Source organism: Oryzias latipes, chromosome 9 (genome assembly GCF_002234675.1).
Source record: "Oryzias latipes chromosome 9, ASM223467v1".
NCBI classification, from domain to species: Eukaryota; Metazoa; Chordata; class Actinopteri; order Beloniformes; family Adrianichthyidae; genus Oryzias; species Oryzias latipes.
The window spans coordinates 5,043,099-5,067,789 of record NC_019867.2 but is presented as its reverse complement, the minus strand read 5'-3'; the positions used below and the strand labels follow the sequence as shown (position 1 = coordinate 5,067,789).

General features: G+C 39.9%; 1 protein-coding gene across 1 annotated transcript; it reads left to right on the top strand.

Annotated features, from left to right (window-relative positions):
- Positions 1–3,468: 3,468 nt before the first annotated feature.
- LOC101171337 (threonine--tRNA ligase, cytoplasmic) lies at positions 3,469–23,352 on the top strand. The gene is made up of 19 exons (XM_023958928.1): positions 3,469–3,620; positions 4,302–4,382; positions 4,933–5,123; positions 5,588–5,711; positions 7,441–7,565; positions 8,178–8,295; positions 9,472–9,536; positions 11,266–11,344; positions 11,509–11,655; positions 12,048–12,146; positions 14,701–14,867; positions 15,318–15,480; positions 18,477–18,614; positions 19,676–19,753; positions 19,840–19,940; positions 20,336–20,440; positions 20,775–20,847; positions 22,622–22,736; positions 22,837–23,352. Exons 1-19 carry the CDS (start codon positions 3,561–3,563, stop codon positions 22,983–22,985), a joined length of 2,178 nt encoding a protein of 725 aa, XP_023814696.1. The 5' UTR covers positions 3,469–3,560; the 3' UTR covers positions 22,986–23,352.
- The last annotated feature ends 1,339 nt before the right edge of the window (positions 23,353–24,691 follow it).

Genomic DNA, 24,691 nt, shown 5'->3' with positions numbered 1-24,691 from the left:
CACGTCTGTTGACTCATCCAGAGCGAGAGAAAAAAACTGTGCCGCATTTAGGTCCTTCACTTGTGTCGCCTCAATTTGATTTGACATCATGATGGTCCGATCGTGAACAGTTCTTGCAGACAGAGGCATGTCTTTTATCTGTTTTATTATCTTGTCTTTATCCGAAAAGTTGGCATAAAGTTCATTGGCAACATCAAGCATGAAAGATTTGGCAAACTCCCCATCTGTAAATGGCTTTCCGTTTTTTACAATTGCCAAAGCAGCAGCAAAACTAGCCGAATTCCCGTCACCTTGTTGGGTCCAAACACGTAGTTGCTGCTGGCTAGCTTCCACTCTGGACAGTAGCTCTTGACATGCTTTTTTTCTGCTGTCGCCCGCAGGATATTTCGATGCAAATGCAGCATGACGTGTGTCGAAGTGTCGTTTGATATTTGACCTTTTCATTGATGCAATTTTATCACTGCATATAAGGCACATTGCAGAACCTGCTCTCTCCACAAAGGCAAATTCATCTGTCCAATCCTGCTGAAACGTACGATACTCATCAACTTTTTTTCTTTTAGCCATCTTTAGCCTCAAAAGGTTTCTAAAGTTAGTTAGCAACAATGCGAGTTCACGGTAAGCCGTTGAGCGGACCCTTTTGCGCATGCGCACATCGTCCCGCTATTTTACGACATAAAATACGGCAATCCCACTTGAACAGTGTTTCTGCCTCATCTGCGTTGTCTATACTATAGGATTGATAAATAATTAGACAGCATGATATGTATTTTTGCCACTTTCACACTGAAATGACTGTGAACCCGCCTCTAGTTGCCGGTGACAGTCGCCGGTGACAGTCACTGGTCCGCGCATGTGCAAAGCAGTCTACTAAAACATTTTTCGTCTGCGAGCCATATGTGGCCATCAAAAGAGCCATATATGGCTCGCGAGCCATAGGTTCCCGACCCCTGCCCTAGTGGCTTATAACTCCGCTTAAGTTGGACTTTTATACCAGGCTGATGAACCAAAAGTGGTTTTCCTTTGAGACCATTGTCCTGTAGGCCCTTGTTTGAACTATTCCTTTCAGTAAGATAAGAGGTTCCCCCTAGAATCAAGTTAATAAGTGTAACCTTGTCACATGTTGTTTATCTGCTTTCTGCAAGACAAATAATGGAGATTTTTCATATTTCAGTCCTTGGTTTAGCTTTTATTGTAACTCAATCTCACTTATAATTCTTGTCATTTTGGAATTTGCAAGTTCTCTCTATGCATGCATGGGTTTTCTCTGGGCCCTCCAGCATCCTTCGAAAGTCTAAATACAGGCCTCAGTGGTTAATTGTTGACTCTAAATTTCCCCTTAGGTGTCCCTTGGTATGTGTGATTGTGTGACCCTTCAATGGACTGGTGAACTGTGCAGAATGTACACCTCCTTTGCCCTACAGTAACTAGGTAGGCTCTAATAACCCTAAGACCCTAAGTGGGAATAAAGTCGGCATAGAAATTGGATGGATGGACTTTGTCAGATATAGACTCCGTTACTGTCTTGTCCATATTTTGGTTTTACCTCATCTGTCTGTGTTTGCCTTTCTACACTTGATTTGTACTCAAATTTAACAGTTCTATATTTCTGAACCTTCTCTGTATCAGAATGATAGACCAAATAGGCAGAGCTTTTCTTATTAAAATCAACAACAAAAAAATCCTTGGTTCCATTTAGAGTCAAGCTTCCTTTTGTTGTTAAACGTACGACATAAAATGTAAATTTCTGCATGTTTGATATGTCTGCGTCTAAAAATATATGCTTCCGACTACAGCACCTATTTGGATTGTATACTTCCATAGATACCCATTTCAAAAACTGCTCGGAGAGGTCCTATGCCAGTTTTTTCTTAATACCATTTTGAAACTCTATGGATGTGACCTCTGTGCCACTGTCATTTCTAGTACACTTCACTTTTTCCACAAGTGGCAACATTTCACTTTTTGTCTTCAGAGAAAAAACAAATATTGGATCTAAAAATAATTATTGGTAAACAACAGAACATATTGGTGCTCATCAACAGATTCATTAGTGATTGGACCTGTAAATCTGTGAGTACTATCTGCAAGGGAATTTTGCTCATCAGGATTTCTATTTAGAGTTAGCACAAACCTTCTCTGAATACACACCTCAAGCTCTTAGTAAGGCCTTTTTTTTATTTGCCCTTAATCTCCATTCTATTTACCACATTTGGCAATCTTAGGACATCTTCATTGTTGCAAAGAAGACCCAATATCTCAAGTAACGTCTGTAAATCATGACAGATGTTATCTCTTTGGGTTAACATGTCCTGTTCTTGTTTGAAGGTGACTGTTGCTTCCAATCCAGTGGCTGACTTTCCAGAGAAAATGTGTTTTTTACTTTCTTTGTATCCTTTTTGTCTTTGTAAGTGGAGTGAGTGATGCAACACAATGGACACGCCATTTTTTAGGGCTGTCCAAATCTACAATTTCAAAATCGAGTGCCCCAGAAATTTGCATTGATGCATGCCATAAACCATTCTAGTTTTCGGGAAATCAGGAAAATCATATGTGCCGTTAAAAACAAAAAAGTGGTGAGAATGGTGTTTGAGTTACACCTGAGTTCCACCTGCACTAAATAGCTGTTTTGTAGTTAGGGAGAAGGGAGGGAATTCGGACATAGCCATTATTTGTCTTGGCTTTACCGAAACTTCAAACCATAGCAACAACTATACCATTTCAAAACTCATCAGACACCGTGAGTAGCGCTGTGATAGCGTTTTCTTCTCTGATAAAGATAATCCTTAACCATCTTTACATTACTCCTCTGTAGCGATATTAGCGGGATGTCAGCTCGGCAAACGGGCTTTCCCCTTTTTAGGGTAGTAGTTCCCCAAAGTTGTCACTAGCTGCGTTTCCATTGCACACATGTGCAAAAGTTTATCTAAATTCTAATCGAAAAAACACAAATACGCAATAACACAGTTTCCATTAAATCAGGATTATGTGAATAAACAGAAACCAACTAACATGAGCAATACTTGGATTTACAGCAGATACATTCACAATGTCTGTGTATATCTCATTACAATGACCCGGAGGATGTTTGGAGATCGAATTTGTTTAATTTAAAAAGCTCTACAAAATCATCGGTGATCATGTCTCCATGTCTGGTTCATGAGATTATGTGGAGTCTTTCCTTGAGTTGCTTTTGGGCTCATAACCACCTGTTGAGCTCTGCAGCTATGCAAGTGGTGGTGAACTCGACCTCCAGACCTGCGGCTCCTAGTGGTGAAAAACGAGCATTACACCATGGAGTGTAACGATACCCAAATCACTTTGTGAGCTTTAGAAATAAACAAAAAAATACATAAATAAAATACAATAATATTAATTATGATTAAAAAAAGAAATGAGAATAACTTCCACGTGTCAGTGTCAGTGCCTGCAATGTTGCATCAGAATATCCGGGTAACGTCATCAGACTTCCCGGTGCCCTGCTAGCTCCCGACAGCGCGCACACACACACACCACACCGCTCAAGGTAGCCCTGGAAGTTCCGCGCCAATCTTCGTCTTATGGCTGACCAGACCGTGGTGGAGAAAATGAGTGAGATGCAGGTGGACGCGAGCAAAAAGGCGAGACTTTGGACATTAAATCGACGTTAAATCTTGTTTTTTTAAGCTTTATTTAACCGTCTGTCAGCTAGCCATGCTGCTGTCACTTAGCTAGCTATCAGCAAAACCGTTTTAGCTAGCCGGCTTGATAGAGTTATTAAGGTACTTTTAAACAATCTCTGATTAGCCAAATTACTGATAAATTATTTAACTTTTTCATGCTACATATGCTGTACTCCTCATTTTTTCTAGTTAAGAACAGTTGTTTCCATAGTTTGGCTGACGTTAGGGGAAGATGGATCCAAAATTCTGAGCCAAACTTGGTGCAAATTTCTTTACGTTAAATTGCCTTTTGTTTTTATCAGGTAATTTATTCACCTAGAACCTAATATTGATGACTTCTGTGAAGTCATTAATGCCCTCTTAAATCGGCATACATTAAGCGCGAGAAAGTTGTACTTTTTCATTCAAAACCTTAAAAAAACAAAACAAACAAACACCTGTTTAAGTTAATCCCCATAGTCTTAGTAGTAGTGAGTCTGAAATGTGCTCAAGTCTTGAGATACATCTTCAGAAGTATTGTTTTGTTATTGGATTTTACTACACTTTTTTGATTTTGTTTTAAACGTGGATTATGACGACACAATCACTTTTTGGGATTAAATGAATGACACCTGTAAATAACTTTTTGGGTCATTTTAGGGAGGAGCTGACGGTGAGAGAAAAGATGGAGGAAAGAAAAAAGCTAAAAACACTGCTGGAGATTCTGCTGGCAAGTCTGAGGTGAGAAATCTGGATTTGATTGACTAAATTATTATTTTGTTTGAATTTATTTTCCGTCAATATTATATACACAGAATACTTTGACTTTTTTTTATGTGTGGCTTTTTTTGTGTGATATTCTGTTGTTCCAGATGTGCAGAAGCATTATATTTAAAGTAGTTTCCAAATAGCAACTTTCCGCTGTAATTTATTTATTTATGTATTTATTATTGTTCAAAGTCGTGCAAATAACTCTCATTGTTGGTCAAACAATGGTAAAGCCCCAGTCCAATGACAAGTGTGTTTTTAGGATTGTTCTTGCAGCATTTTTCTCATGATGGACAACGTATATAAAAGAGTTTTTAGGTTATAACTGCATTTGAGTATTTCTTTTTTTCAAATCAGGAGCAAATGAGTAAATGCTGTTTGAAAACACACCAACAGTCCCGCTCACAGCTCAGACGTGAATTTCAGATGAAGTCCTGCCGCTCTGCAGAAACTATGTTTTAGGAAATGACAGTATTTTTTTTTTTTTTTTTCTAAGTCACTCACATCCTTTGTTTCTGTCCAGCTGTCACCACCACCTCAGTACATCGACGAGCGTCTGTCTTTGTACACGAAGCTCAAGGCCGAACACGACGCTCTGACTGCTGAGAGAGCCGCAAAGGAGAGCAGACCCATTAAGGTGACCCTTCCTGACGGGAAGGTGTTGGAGGCAGAATCCTGGAAGACCACACCATACCAACTAGCATGTGGAATCAGGTCAGTGGTAGACGGGATCATACACAGATGCATTGTTTAGAAAAAATACCTTGAGACAAAATACATGAGAGGTTATTTATTCTGCTGCACACAAGCATTGCTGCTGCAATGCTTGTGTGCAGCAGAATCTAGATTAAAAGGTTTGTGTGAATAGAAAAAAAAACAGTAATTTTGGTCTAAAACTGTTGAGGAATGTAGAATACCTTCAAAATCATGTCGGTGTTTTTGTGGTGTCAATATTTGATCACAACTGTACAAAATCCAGGTGTTAGTCTCCATGTATCAGACTAGCACCGTTGTTTGTTTCCTCTAACATTCTCTAAATTCTAGGTTTTAGATTATATTGAGAACGGAAAACCGATTAAAGAGAAAATGTCACTTTACTTTCTTTCCTTCTTTATCACCCTTTGAAGCTATTTCAAATGAAATGTTGGCGCAAAGTATTTGTTGTTTTGGTCCCGCAGTCAAGGCCTGGCCGACAACACGGTTATTGCCAAAGTCAACAACAGTGTGTGGGACCTGGACAGGCCTTTGGAAGACGACTGCAGCCTTCAGTTGCTCAAGTTTGATGACGAGGAAGCACAAGCAGTGAGTCCACCACAGACTCCATTACTTTTGTCTTCTAGTTTCTCCCAGACTCTTAGACAGGAAACTGAATGAAATGGATGAAAGGTTGTTGAGTGTCAGATTCATCTGGTGTGTAATTTTTTAGAACTTTTTTTAAGCTGAATGATTCTGTAGCTTGTGCTGTGCAACGTCCTACTGGTTGATTCATCATCTGGGTGTCTGACCTCCCACATCTGAGCTTGTTTGCACTGCAAAGCCAAGGATGCAGAAGCTGCTTCAGTTGGCAGATGTTTTAAACTTATCTGAATTTGTGTTTAAAGGGATTTTGCAGCTGTTGTGGAACTTGTGGTGGTTTAAAGGTTGATTTCCATTGGTCCGTTTGCGATGCGTCTTCGTTGTGTTGACATAAAAAAAATAGATTGTTTGTTAAAACACAGGAATTCTATTTTTAGTCTGCTGACGCGTCAATGTGGCGTCAAAAAGCTGGAGACACATGAAACGTGTCAAGGTTTATATGTTTTTTTAAGGTGACACAAAACATGCATTTTGCAAGGACTTAGTGAGGAAGGAGAGCCCATGGAGCCTGATTGCTGAAGTTTTGGATGAGCGAAGAGGGCAGGGTGAACCACTTAACACAGGGGTGGCAGGTCAAACCACTCCTCTGCATGCCAGGGAGGAGGGGGACGGACCAGAAACGCAATAGACGGTGTAAAGTAACTGACGGGTGTGAAACGGATTCCCAACGCAGTGGACATGCGCCACAGACGGACCCGTGTAAATCCAGGGTAATGCAGAAACAAAATGCCCATAACTTCCTGATTCAAGATGAAACCAACTAGTTCTGCTTAAGCTCATTCATCGATTCTCTACACTTGATCTTGTCCTAACTCTGTCTGGCTGCTTTTATTTTTCTTTTATTTTTCTTTTTATTTTTTTTTATTTTTTTTAACTTGTCCTGTCCAACAGCTAGGCAGACAGATGAGAGCTGAGGGCCTCTTGTGTTGGACATATTTTACTTTAACAAGAGGGGTTATTAATCTTCAGACAAACCAAAGGTATGACTGAACAAACCCCTTTTGTAATTGAGGCCAAACTTTATTCATTTCAACCATGATTGAATTGCTTTTATTTTTCTAAAAGCGGAAGTCTGACAAACTTTTTAGTCAATGTTTTTTTGTTTTACCCCATTTACTGATATATTTTGTGATGTAGCTCATTTTCGCATCAGATTTAAAAACTTTTATATATTCATGTGTTTATTTTGTAGTTAATACATGCTTCTCACATTGAGGAAGTGTGTGTGTGATTTGAACTTGATGTGAAAACCCTGTGTGTTCAAAACTTTCCAATGACTCTTCCTGATGTGTTTTGTCTTGATTTCAGTGTCTGGTTTCTGTGAAATTCTCATTGTGGTGACAAACGAGGTCAAAGAAACTTTTGGGAAAGCTTTGCTGGAAAGTTTCAGGACTTGCAGTGGATGTTAGAGAATAACATGTTTGGGTTTACTGCAATTTGGAGCATGTAGTAAATTTAGCAGTGGTGCATAAATGGAAATGTGTGTCCAAACTCAGCATTTAAAAAAGTGCAAAGATTCATAAATTTACTGTACTTATCTCACCTAAGATAATCATATTTAGACATTTTATTCAGAAAATTAACTTGTTTTTTAAAAATAAAACACGCCACAATGATTTCTCTCCTTACTGAACTCCTATTCATGCTGTGCTTCTTTGTTGTCGGTGTTGTGAAGGTTTACTGGCACTCCAGCGCCCACATCCTGGGTGAAGCCATGGAGAAGGTGTACGGAGGCTGCCTCTGCTACGGCCCCCCGATCGAGAGCGGCTTCTACTACGACATGTTTTTGGACAACAACGAGTACGTTTTCCTACCTCCTCTGTTGTTCTTTTGGGTGTTCCTCAGGGCGTGTCTGTCCGTTGTGGGCACTTCCCAAACAAAAGCCTGCAACAAGCTTAAAGCTGTCTAGCTGGATATTTCAGGGATGTTTTTTTTTACGTATTCTCTTAGCCCATATTCTACAGAATTTGATGATAATTTCTGTTTAACTTAAAAACTTTAGCACAATTTCCTTATAAACAACTTCTTTACTTGACCTTTCTGAGCACTAAATGCTTTTGTTCCTGCTTTAGGCTGCTGGAGAGCCTGTGTTCTGCTGTCTAATTAATTCTACAAGCTCAGCTAATGCAGTCATTTAATGCTAATGAAATTCGTAGCTTGTTTTTTTTTTACAAGGGTATTTTGACATTGCTAAAGCCCCATAGCCAAGGATTTAAAGCATTTGCCCATCCTTGGCAGAGGTTATCAGCTTCCTGGTGGACAAAAGGGTTTCATCCGTGCAGTTAAAAAGCCTCATGCTTGTCGGCCCTTTGAACTCAGCTGCGGACAGTTTAATGAGTGCTATCGTCTGTCAAATGAAACCCAGCAATAAGTGGGGAAAACGATGTCTTCATCTCTCGATACTTTGCACAGGGGCGTGTCCAGCAATGACTTCCCCTGTCTGGAGAACCTGTGCAAGAAAATCATCAAGGAGAAGCAGCCGTTCGAGAGGCTAGAAATCAAGAAGGAAACTCTCCTGGAAATGTTCAAGGTATTGGCGTGTTAAGGGGAAAAGCAGAGCAGCAGAAGATGCAGCACAGCTGCCTGCAGACGTCAGTTTGACAGCGGGATGGATCTTTGCAGCCCAAAGAAGCCAAGAACTGGTTAATGAATAATAAAGCATAACATTATGATAGTAATAAAGGTTCTAGGGTCAAAGGGAGTAAAGTGTGAAAGTCAAATAACAGAACAAATAAATAATTCTTATTAGAACAATTAGGAGTAAGATTATATCACCAATCTGTTCCTATAGTAGCCTCTTTTTCAGAAATGGTAGAACAAAAACGTTTAACAGTCTTTAGATTTTCTACACGATTTACAGAAATGTATTTTCTTTGTTTTTACCATTTTAGTTGAAAATAAAATCTGTTATTGCTCTTAAAGTTACAATTTCATAAAATGGGAATCGGAAAGGGGATCTAGATTAAGAGCCATAAAAAATGCAATGGCAAACAAAAAACATAGGATGATAATATTAATGTTGTATAAATAAAATGAGTTATAAGGGTGGGCAAACTAAAATAAATGCAAATGTTGGATATAAAGTATGATCTGATTTCACTTTGGTTTTCACTTTTCTCACTGAACAAAAGCGTAAAAGTCTTTTAGTTAATCTTTTCACCTGTTTTTAATATTTTACGTCAGCCTCTGATAATCATAGTGAAGCATATGTCTGCATTTCTCAGGTCTGCAACCCTGAACCTTTTCATTTTGATAAATATTAATAATATTAGCAGTACTTAAAATTTAAAGTTCAAAGTTAAAGCTTAATCTATGATTAATCTGGTCCGAAAGACGGACTTCAAATTTACCTGAAGCGAGGCTTGAAATGAAGGATTTTTCTGTAAATCACTACTTTTTTAGACTCTAAAAATTATGCTTTTTTTGCTGAATCCGTCATTTCATTCAGTTTACTCTAAAAACTATAGGATGTCCCCGTTTTTCTATTGGTCCAATAGTTGACTTGCTCCTTTTAGACCTTGCAGTGGACATCATTCTAGTTTGGCATCGCAATATTGATCTCTAATATCGCATTTTGCAAAGTTTTCCTCATATCGTGCAGCCCTAGTGTATACCAACATCCCTGAGTTTTTGTTTTATGCTTTCTGGTTATTAAACATATTTAGAAAAATACTCAAATATATTCTAAATGGGACGTCTTTTTCAGTACAACAAGTTTAAATGCCGCATTCTGAATGAGAAGGTCACCACGCCCACCACCACAGTCTACAGGTGAGTCCAGCTCCCCAGCCTGAAAATTAGTAGTTGTTTTATTTGATGTTGGTGCTTTCGTCACTAAGGCTACGTTCACACTGCAGGCTGAAACGACCCAATTCCGATTTTTTTGCCCCTATGCGACCTAATTCCGATCTTTTCATGACAGTCTGAATGACACAGATCCGATCTTTTCAAATGCGACCCAGGCCACTTGGTTTTGCCGTCCTGAATCCGAAACGTATCCGATCTTTTCAATTGCGACCGCCGTCTGACCGGCCAGGCCACCTAAATCCGAATCGTACGTCATCGATACGCAACAAACGTCATCATTCTGCGTTGAAATAGGCGGGAACGAGAACGTAAACAGCAACCACGGCGGACGATGCTGCAGAGACCCGTCAGTGGAAGGGAAGCGAGATCCCCGATTGGATTAATATTTGGGGTGACAGCTCTACTCAGGCCAAACTCCAGGGCTCTTATCGCAACCGGGCGGTTTTTGAAAAAAAATTAACAGCTAAATGGCCGAGCGTGGTGTTGAACATTTCTCGCGAGTACTTTTTTTTCTTTCTCCCCCTTCCTGACAGTGGTCAGAAGTGCGGGGGACCCAAGGTGGATGCTCCTCCTCCTCCTCCTCCTCCTCCTCCCTGTTCTGACCCTTAGATTCTCCAGGATTCTCCGGAATGGGTTAATAAAGAGTCCATAGCATTTATTCTGGGGGAAACCTTCTTTTATTACCGTTGTCCTTCCTCTGTAACACACAATATGAATGCGCGCCCACACTGCCGCCCCCCATTCTCTCCCGCTGCACGCGCTCTTTTCCTGTCCCTTACACAAACGCGCGTGGGCCCGATACATTCCACAACAGTGGTTACAGATGATCCCCGCTCCAATGCCTTCTTAAAAATGGGAAGATTGTTATTGTGCTGGCTCCTTTGTGAAAATAAATGTATTAATGAAAAAAGAGCTCCGCTGTTGACAACACTGTTGTTGACATCCATGTTAACGTTAGCTACAACGAGTGACGTCATTCGACGTTGAGTACTCTTCTGTGCATGCGGGTCAACTCTGGGTCGTTTCACGGTCACACTGTAGATCACAATAGTTCGGATTTACTTGGAAATGTGAACGGTCTAGCAAACAATTAGGATTTTTTCAAAAAATCGGAATTGAGCATTAAGCCCTGCAGTGTGAACGTAGCCTAAGTGTTGACGTTTAATCTGCTCTCCGATCATCAGCTCGCTCAATGTTTTTAAAGACCCACTCCGATGAAATTTGGTGCTTGTTTTTTGGTTATATTTAATAATGGAGACAAATATTTTAAAAAATTAACTCAAAATTGAATATTTAGTATTTTTTTTTAATTCATTCGTCAGGACCAGATGAAAAAATGTATAAAAAAGAAAGAAAGAAAAGATTGCATTCGTGACGTAGAAAATACTCTGGAGCTCCCTGCTCCGAGCTCTCAACAGCAGCGGAAGGAAAGGGGGGCGGGGTTGCCCCTTGATAATGGTCCCACCCACACAACTCTTGCTGCTAATTGAAAAACCACTTTGAAAACAAATTAAAAGATGATCGGAGACTTTAACAAACCGACATCTTTTCCTTTTTCAATGTCAGTCTCCACAGAGATCACTGTCAGCTGAACAAAAATGTTTCACTTTATAAACTGCTGAGGTATTTAAAAAATAAACTGGCAGTGGTTAACTTTGCTATTATAAAAGCCTGAAAATGTGGTTCTTTTCAGGTGCGGTCCTTTAATTGATTTGTGTCGAGGGCCTCATGTGAGACACACCGGCAAAATTAAAGCCCTCAAAATCCACAAGGTTGGTCTTTTTATTTATTTATCATCAGCTGTGCAGAAACGTGGCACAGAGTTTGTGTAAAGTTTGTTTGTCCCCCTTTTTACAGCCATGGTTTGGTCTCAGGAGGGGGCTGACAGCCTGGAAGGCATGATGGATGTTAACACTTTCTCCCTGTGATGTTACAGAATTCCTCTACCTACTGGGAGGGAAAGGCGGACATGGAGACTCTCCAGAGGATTTACGGAATATCGTTCCCCGACCCCAAAATGCTGAAGGAGTGGGAGAAGTTTCAGGAGGAAGCCAAGAACAGAGATCACCGCAAATTGGGACGGGTACGAACTTTTTAGTTTCAGCGCAGACTAGTTGAGGGTCTTCTAGTTAGAAAGCCGGGTTATTTCTGCGTCGCTGGTGTTTGATGAGCAGACGTGGCTTGTGGCTTCACTTCATGTGTGATGTTTAAAAAAGATGGAAGCTTCTTTTTTTTTTTATAGTGTGAAAACGGTAGAGTGCAAAAAATAGTGCTGTGTTCTAATTTGTATTCAAGAATAGTTTTGAGAAGATGATAAAAAAAACTGAAATCACGACACCTTTGTTACATAAATCGTCTACATAGATTTTGCACTGCAGCGACGTTAAAATATGACTCATTTTAATTATAAAATCCGTGAAAAATAAGTAATTGCTCAAACTTCAGTGAATATTTCTATTGGTTTTTGAACTGCAGGAGCAGGACCTGTTCTTCTTCCATGAACTGAGCCCGGGGAGCTGCTTCTTCCTGCCTAAGGGGGCCTTCATCTACAACACGCTGATTGAGTTCATCAGAGTGAGTTGAAGTTGTCAGACCCTCCGTGGATAATTGCTTTGATGTTTCTTTTCTCCCAGAGCTTTGAGAAGCTTGATAAGTGGGCGGGGTCAGGGGGCCGAATACGTTTACTATAACTGGAAAACTTGAGAAGAAAACGAACAGCAAAGGTTTCCATAGTATGAGCCGCTGTGATGATGAAGAGAAGTCCTGTTTTAGTTTTATTAATACCAAATGCTTTGATGGGTAAGAGATTTAGAAAGGTTTTAAAACATTTCCTTCTTGAAAAATAATTGATCTCATGACTTTTTAGAGTGTATCATTGACATTTTTTCTTTCTCAGAGATGCTTGTTTTTATTAGTACATATACTTGGTTTGAAACAAATGGATCAGAATATGATCAAAGTGGGTCTTTAAACAGAGTCGGGGCTGGTTGGTCTGCAGGGTCAACCTGAAAAAATGTCCGTGTTTAGGTTCCACTCTATGCTTTTTACTAGGGCTGGGTTGATCAAATCAATTAATCGATCTTAATCCATACAAGCTTTTTAATTAAATCAATAATCGATCCATAAAAGTTGAGATTGATCTTTCCGTTTCCTATTTTGGTGACCTAACGCTCAACAACAATAAAGGGAACGTTCACTAGCTAGATGCTAGTGTGTAATGGGATTTCCCATAGGCTAATGCTAACGCTTGATCAACCTAAACATACATTGCTGACTAAAAGAACAGTTTTATAGCCTCACAGGCATGAATTTGATCACCAATCTCATTGGTTTATTACTTCACTAATAATATTTACAGTATGTGAATTGTATCAGATAATGTAAATATCTTCAAAACAAATATAGATTAAAATATTTCCAAATGTGAAAAAAATGTAAATTTAAAATGAATCAAATTGAAGCGAGTGGATCAAATCGATCCAGGCTCTGGAGAACCGAATCAAATTGAATCTGGAAATTATTGATGCCACCAATAATTTCCAGATTCTAGTCCCGATTTTTTTCAATCCTTTCAATTTCATTCGAAGCAGTTAGTATATGAAGCTGTTCATTTAGTCAGCAATGTATGTTCAGGTCAAACGAGCGTTAGCATTAGCCGTCCTATATGAAATTCTATTATAGTTAGCATCAAGCTAGCACACTTTGGTTTACTGCTGTTTTTTTGCGTTAGGTCTCCGAAAAAGGAAAGGCGTAAAAAATCAAGATCAATTATGGATTTAGTAAACTTGGATCAGATCGATTAATTGATTTTTATCAACCCAACCCTACTTTAGGTCATGCTCTGCAGCTCCAGTAAAAGCCTGAGCCGAGCGCGGCACAGCTCGCTAAACCAGCTGCTGGGGGGCTGGCTAGGCGGGATGGGGAGGCAGCCTGCTCAGATCTCCTGAACCTCTTTTTTTTGTTCCTTCATCGAGACAATAATAAAAACAAATCCTCTAGTTACCTTGAGCTATTCTCACGGTCACTGTCAACCACAGATCAAGACCAAATCTCCCCTGCTCAGCCTGCCTCCATCTAGCCCCGCCCCCTTTTGTTAGAGAGCATTTTTCAGTCAGCCTCCAACTGTCCTGTTGTGATGCCCTGTAAAATTCACAAAGCGATCCGGGACAGTTTGTGGATTTTAACCAGTACATCTACATTTTTAGGTAGAATAAGGGCTTTCAAATATTAAAAAAATGCTACAAAAATCCATTTAAACACAAGAAACCCACAGCTACTAAGTAGTAGCAGCTCTGTCCGTGGTTTCCCCCCTTTTGCTGACCCATTCAGAATTCTGCTGGTGGATTTGCTGCAGTCCATTGCGATAAAGTTATCCAGCAGACGTGGAAACTTCTATGGTTTTGGTGTCAAACATGTTCCCTTCTACGCCACACAATTACTCTGTAAGCCCCTTTTTCATTAGTTTCTGTACTTAGATTTGATTGGATTTCTATTTTTCCTTGGTTACATAAGACGAGGCTGAGAGAGAAGTCCTCTCCGAGCATCCACAGGTAGATGACAGCCTGCACATAATTGTTCTCACTCTGTTTTGTTAAAATGACAAGAGGCTCTCATTAGCTCTTCATTCTCACACACACGAGCACGTGCACACAAACACGTGCATACATCCTCCCACACTGCCTCCTGCTGTATCACAAGGTACCTAATGACACTTGGGAGAGGCAAACGAGAGGGGGGCATGTAGCCACAGAACATCTGTGTTATCTTAATCGAATTAGAGCTTCGGTGTTGTAGGTTATGTCTCAATTCTCTCAGTCTGGAATTCTAATATTATAAACTGACAGGAAGAATGGGCTTTAAACGGGAATGTTTCTAGTTAAATTTGCGTTTTGGATATTAAAGATTTTACGACCAAACAAATACTCGTAGCATTTTTGAGTACTGTTGGTGTGAATTGAAATTGGAGTTATTGATAAACTCACAATTTCCCAGATCATTCACTCCCAACGTTAACGTTCGCAGTGGGGTCCTTTGGCCGATTTTGTTGTTGCATTTTCTTGAAGGTACGGATGCTGACGTTTCTTTGAAGAGTGTAATCAAACGTGGATGTTTCTGGTGTTCTGGACAGAGCGAGTACAGAAACCGAGGCTTCCAGGAGGTCGTGACGCCGAACATCTACAACAGCAAGCTGTGGGTGACCTCCGGACACTGGCAGCACTACAGCGAGAACATGTTCTCCTTCGAGGTGGAGAAGGAGATCTTTGCCCTCAAGCCCATGAACTGCCCTGGACACTGGTGAGAGTTCAGGCCCTCCTGGGTGGTTTCTCTTGTTCGGTTGGACTTGTTTGGCACCTTATGGGAGATGAGGGAATAGAAAAAGAAAAGAAATAAATCACTTTTGACAGCCCGGCTTTGATGTTGAACAGAAGTGGAGCAGCGGTGGATGCTTTTTTTTCCCACACATTAATGCCTGGCCACTCTCTGTGTTTAAAACTTCAGCCTTTGAGACGGTATTTCGCCGTTTTCCTGATTTTCCTCACATTTCAGTGTTTTGTTCTAAAGTTTGGGCTTCTGATATAGTGGTGTTTTGATCACAGCAGTGTGTCGTGTCGTTCTGCAGCTAATCATCGCTAATTATTTCATCAAATGAAGCGGCGGTCTAAGTATAAGTGGAGCGGGTTTTTTCCGGTGCCCGGAATGACAGCTGCGTTTTCACCCTCTGCTTGTTTGTCTGCTCGGCATCAGCCTGATGTTTGATCACCGCCCCCGCTCCTGGAGGGAGCTGCCCCTCCGCATGGCCGATTTCGGCGTTCTGCACAGGAACGAGCTGTCAGGCGCCTTGACCGGCCTCACCCGCGTCCGCCGCTTCCAGCAAGACGACGCGCACATCTTCTGCTCCATGGACCAGGTGAGACCTCCTCTGGCCCAAAACAGCGTTTTGATAGAGGCCTGATGGGGAAAAGGTTGCCAGGAGGGATTTACTTTCCACATCAAAGCTGTGCTCACACCCTGGAGGTTTACTACACCGCACTGCATTTCTGGAAAAAAGTAGCGTAACTCTGTGCGCGGTTGATAAATAGCCTTGAGTGACGTTGCTGGAGGCAGAGCTTGATCAGGCTGCAGATCGCAGGTTGGAGAGGAAAACTCATTTCTGGAGTTTAACATTTGAGTTTTCCCCGCTGACATGTGGACTCCTGCATTGCAGATAAAGCTGGCATGATGATGGTGAGGCTCCAGTGATCAACACTCCAATAAAAATGGTGCTTTTGGTGTTTTTAACATCTTCTTGTAGCACACTCGACAGCTTTTGGTTTAGTTTAGTTTAGTTTTTGTACTGAAAAGTATTCTGCATTTTAGAGCATTAATGGCATCGCCTAATGTAATAATTTCGCTTTAGTTTAAGCAGATAAAGTTTGCGAATCCGCTATCTCAGACATCGCAGATATTCGTATTTTCAGTAAGGGATCGCGAATGTCCAGGAATGTCCAGGTACGCCTTACAGCCCCAGCTCTCCGCAATGGGGAGGGGAAGAGTGGGTGGGGATGCTCTGCGCCAACAGTACCGCCCACAACTCGGAGGGAAATTTCTATTGAGCTACTGCCGCTCTGCAGAAATTATGTCCTAGAAAACAACAGATTTGTTTGATTTTGGTTGACTGAAACGAACGACTGAAATGGAGAAACTTTTAGCCACTTACTTGACTTATTTTTTCCCTGATAAGTTTTGACATTTATAGGATTTCAAGTGCTAGTGCTGGTTTGAAGCTCCCCGTCTCTCCAGCACAGTGCTAATGCTGTCAGTGATGAATGCTCTGTCACACTCTGAGGAGAAAACTCCCAAAGGCGGCTGCATCCTGAATTTGAAATTGCCAAGTGCAGGGCTCCAGACTGCGAGCAATTGGTCGCATTTTGCGACCAAAATTTGAGAGTGTGCGACTGAATTTTACATCCATTCGCACATGTGCGACCAGTAAATTTGCCTCCCCCACCCTTCGTATTTTTTTATACATTAAACGTGGAAGGGGCACGTCAATGATCAATGAAATAATCAATGAGACGCAAACGCACACGCACGCAGGCAGACGGGGGGGGGGGGGGGGGGCTGGGGGGGGGCTGTGAGATGAAAGCGAATCTGCAGCAAGACTGAAGGAGAACAGGAAATGGAGTTGTCCTTAACATTCAATTTAGTTTTAATATTCTTCTCCCCCTTAGTATGATCTGTGTTATTATATATTTTATGATTATTTAAGGTTTTGTAATGTATGTAGCCTTTTTTAATGAATTGGTATTTTAAATTATTTTGATTAATCCCTCCACTACAAAAACCATCAGGACACATGTCCCATAATGCATTGTTTTGTAGTCTGTAGGGCAGCTTTCAGTCAGTTCAGTTTCCAGCTGTGTCCGGGTAGGTTTGCCCCTTGCTCCCACCCCTTTCTCCTGAAATTTTTGTGATGATTGACAGTTAATGTTGGAGCAAAAACAAAAATATATGTCACACACCAGGTGATCTGCGCAGCGTTGAGTTCACCTGGGTGATCTCAAACACGCTTATTGTGCATCTTGGCTGCACCTATTTGGTGTCACCAAGATAAATTTCCATCAGTTTTCTTAACTATTTGTACTGTCATGACAGCGATGCTTTTGTCAGTTTACCTTCTTGGTGCATCTTCAAAAGTGCAGATTAAAATGTGACACTGAATTTGAAACAGCACATTGTAATTTCTGCATCTATTATTAAAGTATTTATTAGTAATACAGTGGAAATTGGTAGATTTGGTTAGAATTTTGATTTACGGTATGCGCCCCTAAATTTTCTAGTTGTGCCCCTAAAATTTTCAGTTAGGGGCCACTGTGCTCCTAGTGAAAAAAGTTAGTCTGGAGCCCTGAAGTGGGGTTTTGGGAGCAAAGGTCGTCATCAGCAGAAGTATTTCACACATTTAGAGCTCAGAAAAGGAAATTAAAACGTTCCGCTTCATCAGTTTGCTACTGGCGTTTGTGTCTTTGCTTGGATTAGCAGTTAAATTATGACGTACAGGCCTGTTTTTGTCATCAGCAGAACAGATGAGATTTCTGATAAAATGGATCTTTTATGACCCAACATAAAGCAAAGTTTACCGTTGATCAGTTTTACAGTGACAAATATAAGTTTTACAAAAGTTTAATGACCAAAATCGAGATGATTAAAATTTCAAATGATTGGAGTTTATTGAAAAATGTTCATTTTAATTTATACTTAGTTTAGTTAATTTAGTTTTTACATTTTCTTCGTTCGCTAAAGTTTTGTTTTGGGAGTTCTTTACTCTCCTGACCTTTTTTCCTAAAGGCGGATTGTTCTGTTTTTTTTTTATTATTGTTATTCAGTGGCGGACCGTGCATGACACACCCGCGTCTTGTTCTTTCTTTGGTTTCGATTAAACTTTAAATTTAAAATAAGCCAAATATTGCTATAAAGAACAGTTTTGCTTTATTTTTCTTAAAGGAATTATTTAAATTGTTGTTGCATTTGTTTCTATAACGGAGGGAAACTAGATTCTGTTCAAAAATATACATTAAATTAAATAAAAGAATCACATGAGATTAATTGTTGCCAGGTAGTTTAGACTCTGTCCATCTATTAGGGCAAACAAACTATACTTATTAATCAATAATTTCTAAGATCTTTTAATGCTGATTATGAGGCTTTCACCTGCTGGATTTAAATCTTTTCTATAAATTATAATTTATATATTTTTGTTGTTTAAATGGAACTTTTGAATAATTGAATAAAAAAGTGCAATTTTATCAGTAAAGAAAGAAAATGCTCAAAAATATCAAGGTGTTTTTGATTTATGTACTTCACATCAAAAAGCATAAAGAATCGGGATAAAACGCGTATTAAGTCCAACATATTGTCTCATTCCAGATTGAAGAGGAGATCAAAGGTTGCCTTCACTTCCTGCGGGCCGTGTACGACGTGTTTGGCTTCACGTTTAAGCTCAACCTCTCCACAAGACCAGAGAAGTTTCTGGGGGAGCCAGAGATGTGGGACCAAGCGGAAAAGGTGATTGATTCTGCCGCGTCTGGAGCTTCGTTTATCTGGATTTCAGGGTTTCTCCACAGGAAGCCGATCAGATCCTCGCATCGATGCCGTCAAATCATTTTTCCTCCTCTGACAGTTTGAACGCTCCTCAGCTTTTTGTTTTAAAAATGCACAAACGCAGACAAAAGAAGGAGCTCATTGTTAACGGCAGTTTAACGATCGCCGTCGCGGAACGTAGACGCAAACGCTGGTCTGTGAAGGACGCCAATTGTTATTGTGACAAATCTTCAGTGGCAGAATGTAAATTGATGAAAAGGTGTTTGTTGAGTGTGTTTTTTTTTTTCTCCCCCCTTATTTTCTCCTGAATGTGACTTCACAAGACAAACAGCCGTTTCTTTTTTCCCAGCAGCGTGACAGTCTGCAGGGACAACTGTCATTGATTTCTGAAGATGCCAGCGCCGTGGAAAGCACTTGTCTTACATATTAAGCTGGCTTTTTTGTTGCATGGTGCAGCTGGATTAGTCATCTTGATGTCGTGTGAGCTCCTGTCAAAAAAAACTGAAACGTTCTCTAAAATATTGAGTGTATTTAGAAGACGATTCTGTCAGATTTCCATGAAGTTTCATTCCTGCTGACAAATGAAGAGGTGTGAGAAAACGAAGCACTTTGTGGCTTTGGCTGCTTAGTTTTCCTCTGTGGGTTTCAGTAAAAGCTGGTTTGGGCGAACAGTCGGCCCTTTACTTTCTTGAGTTTGACAGATAAGGTCTGTATTCTTCTGACAAGAGACTGTGGAGTTTTTTCTGAGTTTTTACAGCATCATCATTGGGTTTTTTTGGGGGGAAAACCTACAAATTGAGGGTTTCTTGTAGACGTGTAGGTCAGACGGACACAAATGTCTGGAGCGGAGCTTGCTGCGTGTTTCTCACAACTCATTAATTCTCACAAGCAACCATAAAATATTATGGAGGCATTAACATTTCTCTGCTCAGTGATTAGTTCCAGATGAAGCAAAGGTCAGGTCTGAAAACAGACCCCCACTGTTTAGCCGCCACCGCCGAGGTTTTAATTGTTTGTGTTCGCAGCAACTGGAGAACAGCTTGAACGAGTTCGGGGAGAAATGGGTCCTCAACCCAGGCGACGGCGCTTTCTACGGCCCCAAGGTGAGCTGCCCCACGTCCGCACACGCCAGCTTCAGCAGAGAAGCAGCAGGGGGGACGGCGGCCGACCGCTTGTGCTTTGTCTGCAGATCGACATTCAGATCAAAGACGCCATTGGGCGATACCATCAGTGCGCCACAATACAGCTGGATTTCCAGCTCCCCATCCGCTTCAATCTGGCCTACGTCAGGTACCTCGTCTGCTGCTTTTCGTCCCTTCACATCTGACTGTAGAGGCTGTGAGGCTTCCTTTTTATACGCTTCACCAAAAAAATCACTGCAGAGTTTTACCTTATTTGTTTTTTTTTGTTAATGTTGAACCGATTCTAATCCGGCTTAACTCTCCAAAATCATCTTCAGAACTGCTGCTATCGCTATGACGACAGAAACTTTCAGATCATTCCAGCTCAACTTCTGATAGCGATGTCTTGTTTTTCAGACTTTTTCAACATAGAAATGCAGAATTAATTCATAATTCAACCAGTTCTTTCTTTAAGGGATTTTTTTTTTAGCTTTTAGGAAAGTTTTCAAGTCTTTTCTGAAAGTATTGTCGTCTTGATTGTTTGCTCTCTAATTGTGCTTTCAGCCATGAAGGAGATGACAAGAAGAGACCAGTCATCATCCACAGAGCCATTCTGGGATCCGTAGAGAGGATGATCGCCATTCTGACGGAAAACTATGGAGGGAAATGGTTTGTAGAAATCCGCTTTATGCCAGCAGAGCTGGAGAACTTTTAAAGTTCCAATCTAATCATCTTAAAAGCGTCCCCAGGGTTCTTTCTAATATTATTAAGCCGTTTTCTTCAAAAGCGCTTTTTCTACGTCCTGATTCACAGCGATTTGAATATAGAAATGCTCAGAAAAGCAATTTGGAGTTAAATTTTCTTAGTTTTGGTTCTCTAGCAACAGAAAAAACCCCACAAGAAGACGTTAAAACAGAATTTCCATGGGGGTGGATCTGTAATGTGTTCATGGAGTCTGACCTGCAGTTACAGAAATCATCCGTGGCGTTCTGTTCTCTCTCAGGCCGCTGTGGCTGTCCCCCCGCCAGGTGATGCTCGTCCCTGTGGGACCCACCTGCGAGGAGTATGCCGAGAAGGTGAGCACCAACCTTTTGTTTTATGATGTTCAGAAATGTCTGCTTTGATGAAAATGGTGCACTTTAGAAAAGCAAAGAGAAATTTATGGAAAGAAGAGAATGTTTTCCTCCAGAAGTGAGAACTTGTTGCCCTAAATAAAGGAAACTGCAAAGACGCTTTGACCCGAAGCCAAGGTTCTGGGTCGGTTCTGAAACCCGGAAAGAAGACTCAGATCTCTGATTGTATGGAGCCGCTTTTTTTTATTTTAAAATCAGAATCAAAGATGGGAGAAGAAGCAGGTTTTAAGGCACGGACACAGAAATGTCCTCACATCTACAGAGTTCCCTCGTTGTATCGCCGTGCACCTTTCACACTTTTAGACATTTTTTCTTTACAGCGGATTGTTCTGCATCCTAATTGGCAGAACTAATTCTCCTGCATTCAGTTTGACAAATTTACATCAACCGTCAATCCTTTCCAGGTTTTTGTTTTCTGTATCTATAAAACTGGGTTTTTGTCTTCATGAAGGTTTGAACTTCGAGAGTTTAAACAAGAGGGAAAAGTGTGCAAATAGTGAGAAGCCTTAAAACATCTACTTTGCAGATTTAGTCCATTGCAGATTATTTCTGGAAGGTGATTGATGGACGACTGCATTTCAACAGCTAGCAGTTTTTCAGAAAGTGTTTTGGAAAAGGTTCCCCGTTAGTCACAATTGGGTTTCAGAAACATGCAATCACAAGATGTTTAGTTTTGTATTCATTTAAGACGGCGCTCCCCAACAGAAACCAAAAAACAGAATTTTTTCCCATGTTATTTATAATCTGTTTTATCTTGAAAAACTACTGGATTTTCTCCACATCAGACTCGTTCTTGACGAGTCGGTCAGTCACGCTAAAAATCCATCTGCTACTTTCTTAAACCACTAAAGTAGTAGTAGGAAAATAACCTATTTAGAAGGTTTATTTTAACAGAAGTAACAACTTCACTGGACTTCAAAATAAAAGAACCATAATACTGGATTTGAATCGAATCTATCTGATCAGAACCGGATTACAAAAACTATAAAATGAATGAACTCCGTAGGGGTGGGATTATACAAACTTGCTTCTTCCCGCTCCTTTTCAAGCAATAAATCAAGCTCTACTTGACTTTAGTTAATGATCTCTATATTTAATTTAATTAAAAAAATGTGATTCTTTTGCTTTATTTTTATTGCATTTTTAATTTATGGATTTCATCATTTCTGTAGTGAGTTTGATAAATCTGTGTTTGTTCTTTATTACTTTGACTACAATGCTTGAAATCAATCCGTCAATATTCTCCGTCATTAATCCAGTCAGTGGCGTCAAACAGGTTGGAGACCACTACTGTATCAAATGTAATGTTTAAATTATAATGTAATAATGTAGTACATTCAGTAATTAGCAGTAAAACAGTTCATTAAGAAATTTAAATAACTGTCATCTCTATAATGCAATAGAATTTAATTGTAGCACAATTGAAATGTAGTCGTTTTCTTTAATTATGTACACAATGTAGTTCCACTGTTACTGTGAAAAAAGACAGCAGTGCTGTCAGCTCCTGTAATCTTGTAACTCCTATCATTAATGTAAAGCTGTTTTATTCTACGTAAAGCAGGGACTCCATGGGTCACGTTCCACACAACTTTGTTTTTATTCGTTCTTTGATTTGGGATCAACGGCCGCCTTTGATCAAAATATCCAAAGCTGTTCCTGGTTTACAGACGGAGACAAAAGTAGACGTCAAAGATGCTTTTCTCTCTCTGAGTCGTAGGTCAAGCAGGAGTTCCACAGCAGCGGCTTTATGGCGGACGTGGACCTGGATCCCAGCTGCACCCTGAACAAAAAGATCCGGAACGCACAGTTGTCTCAGTACAACTTCATCCTCGGTCAGTGAACACCTCCGCTTTGCTTCCTGCTCGTCTTTCTTTCCGTCCTCCGCTGACAACGCGTCCTCTCCTCTGTCTCGTCTTGCTTTGCCTGGAACAGTTGTTGGGGAGAAGGAGAAGACGAGCAACACGGTGAACGTTCGCACCCGAGACAACAAGGTCCACGGGGAGTGCAGCGTGGAGGAGTGCATCCAGCGTCTCAAACGGCTCAAGGCCTCCAGGAGTCGAAACGCGGAGGAGGAGTTCTGAGCTGGCGAGCAGCACCAAGTCCAGCTTCTCATCAGGGACGGAAAGGCCGCCAATGTTCACGCAGCTTCACTTTTTCTCTCAAACAAATGTGGGATTTCTGTTTTTTGTTTGTCTTCCGAGGTCGATTTTTATGACTGTCTAGTTTAAAAAGACGCTAGAGCTCCTCCCCTCTCTGCTAACTGCACTGGGCTGTGTTCAAATCAGATCATTGGATTGTTTTTTTTCTTTTTTAAGCAGCAACTGAACAAAGTGATCCAAACTGCGGGAAACGGTTTGTTTCTCTGTCCTGAACTTCTTCCTCCGTCTTTTCTGTGGGAAATTGTACTTGAGCCACAGTTTTGATAATAAACTGTGTATTCTGGAGGGAGGACTGTCTGAATTTATGGACGGAAATGAATCAATCTTATTACAAAAACAACAATCTAATGTTCTCAGTAAATGAAGATGACAATATTTAATTATGGTAAATTTACAACCGATTTAGTAGAAGGTACCCAATTAAAAAAGGCAGGAATAGTTTAAAACTGATTTTTGTGTCGTATTTTCTTTGAAAAAAAAAAAAGAACGTAAAAAATGTGCTTTTCTTTTGAGTTTATAGTGAATTGTAACTTTTCACTCTGAAGATTATCCAGAGACGCCGTTTCTCAACCAAGCAGCCTTTAGTCAGTCCCCACAAAGCAGCCTTATCGGTCAAATATTTTTGTGTATTGGTTTACTTTTAGGAATAAAACCAAAAAAGTAGATCTATCAAACCTATTTAAGAAAATCAATGAACTAATTTTAAAAAAGATATTAACATTATTTCTGTAAATCATACATTTTTGCACATATACATACAGTACAAAGATGGCAAAATGAATCCATTAAATATATTGTTTGTTTAATTACTTGATGAAAAAATATACATACATTTTAAAACTGGAACTATTAAACTAAAATAAAGCAGTAGGTGTTTTGGGGAGTTGGTAGATGGACCATCCTTGTCCAAATTTTACATTTCTAAAAAAGTTTCAAATAAAAAAAGTTTTGCCTAAACTATTAGTAAAAATAAAAAAGTATGAAGTATTCTAAGAATTAAATACTTATTAGCTGTTTTTTTAAGGAGTGCTTTTTTAATCGTTTTTTATAATATAGAATAGAATCATTATTCATCCAAGCAAATAGTGGCAAGCTGGTTATTCCACAACACTAACACATCTGATTAAAAATTTAAAAAATTAAAACATTCTAACAATAAAATCTGTTAATAAAAAATACAGTAAAACCATAAAACAAAATATAAAAATTCAGTTTTTTCATTTAACCTGTAGTACCTCCCGGTGAACCACTTGAGAGCCACTGCAGTATTTTATGTGCGTCCTCCTTACGTCACAGTAAAGAACCTTTTATTTTTGAACACTGCTGAGCAAAAGAAAAAGCTCTCTCAGCAAAATGACAATGTGCCAGTTTTCTTTGCAGCCACTAGTTGGAGCTGTGGAGCTGTGATTGACGAAAATGCTGCATGAGCACAAACAGAAACAATAAACAAAACAGAAACAAACCCATCTCAGCTGTAAAACTGTTTATATATATATATATATATATGTGTATATATATATGTATTTTTTTTAAAACAAAAAATATATAGTAAAACAGAAAATGTTCACGTCTCCACTTAAGAATTTTTTTTACTTTAAACATTTTGTTGTAGTGTTAAAAGCAAGTTT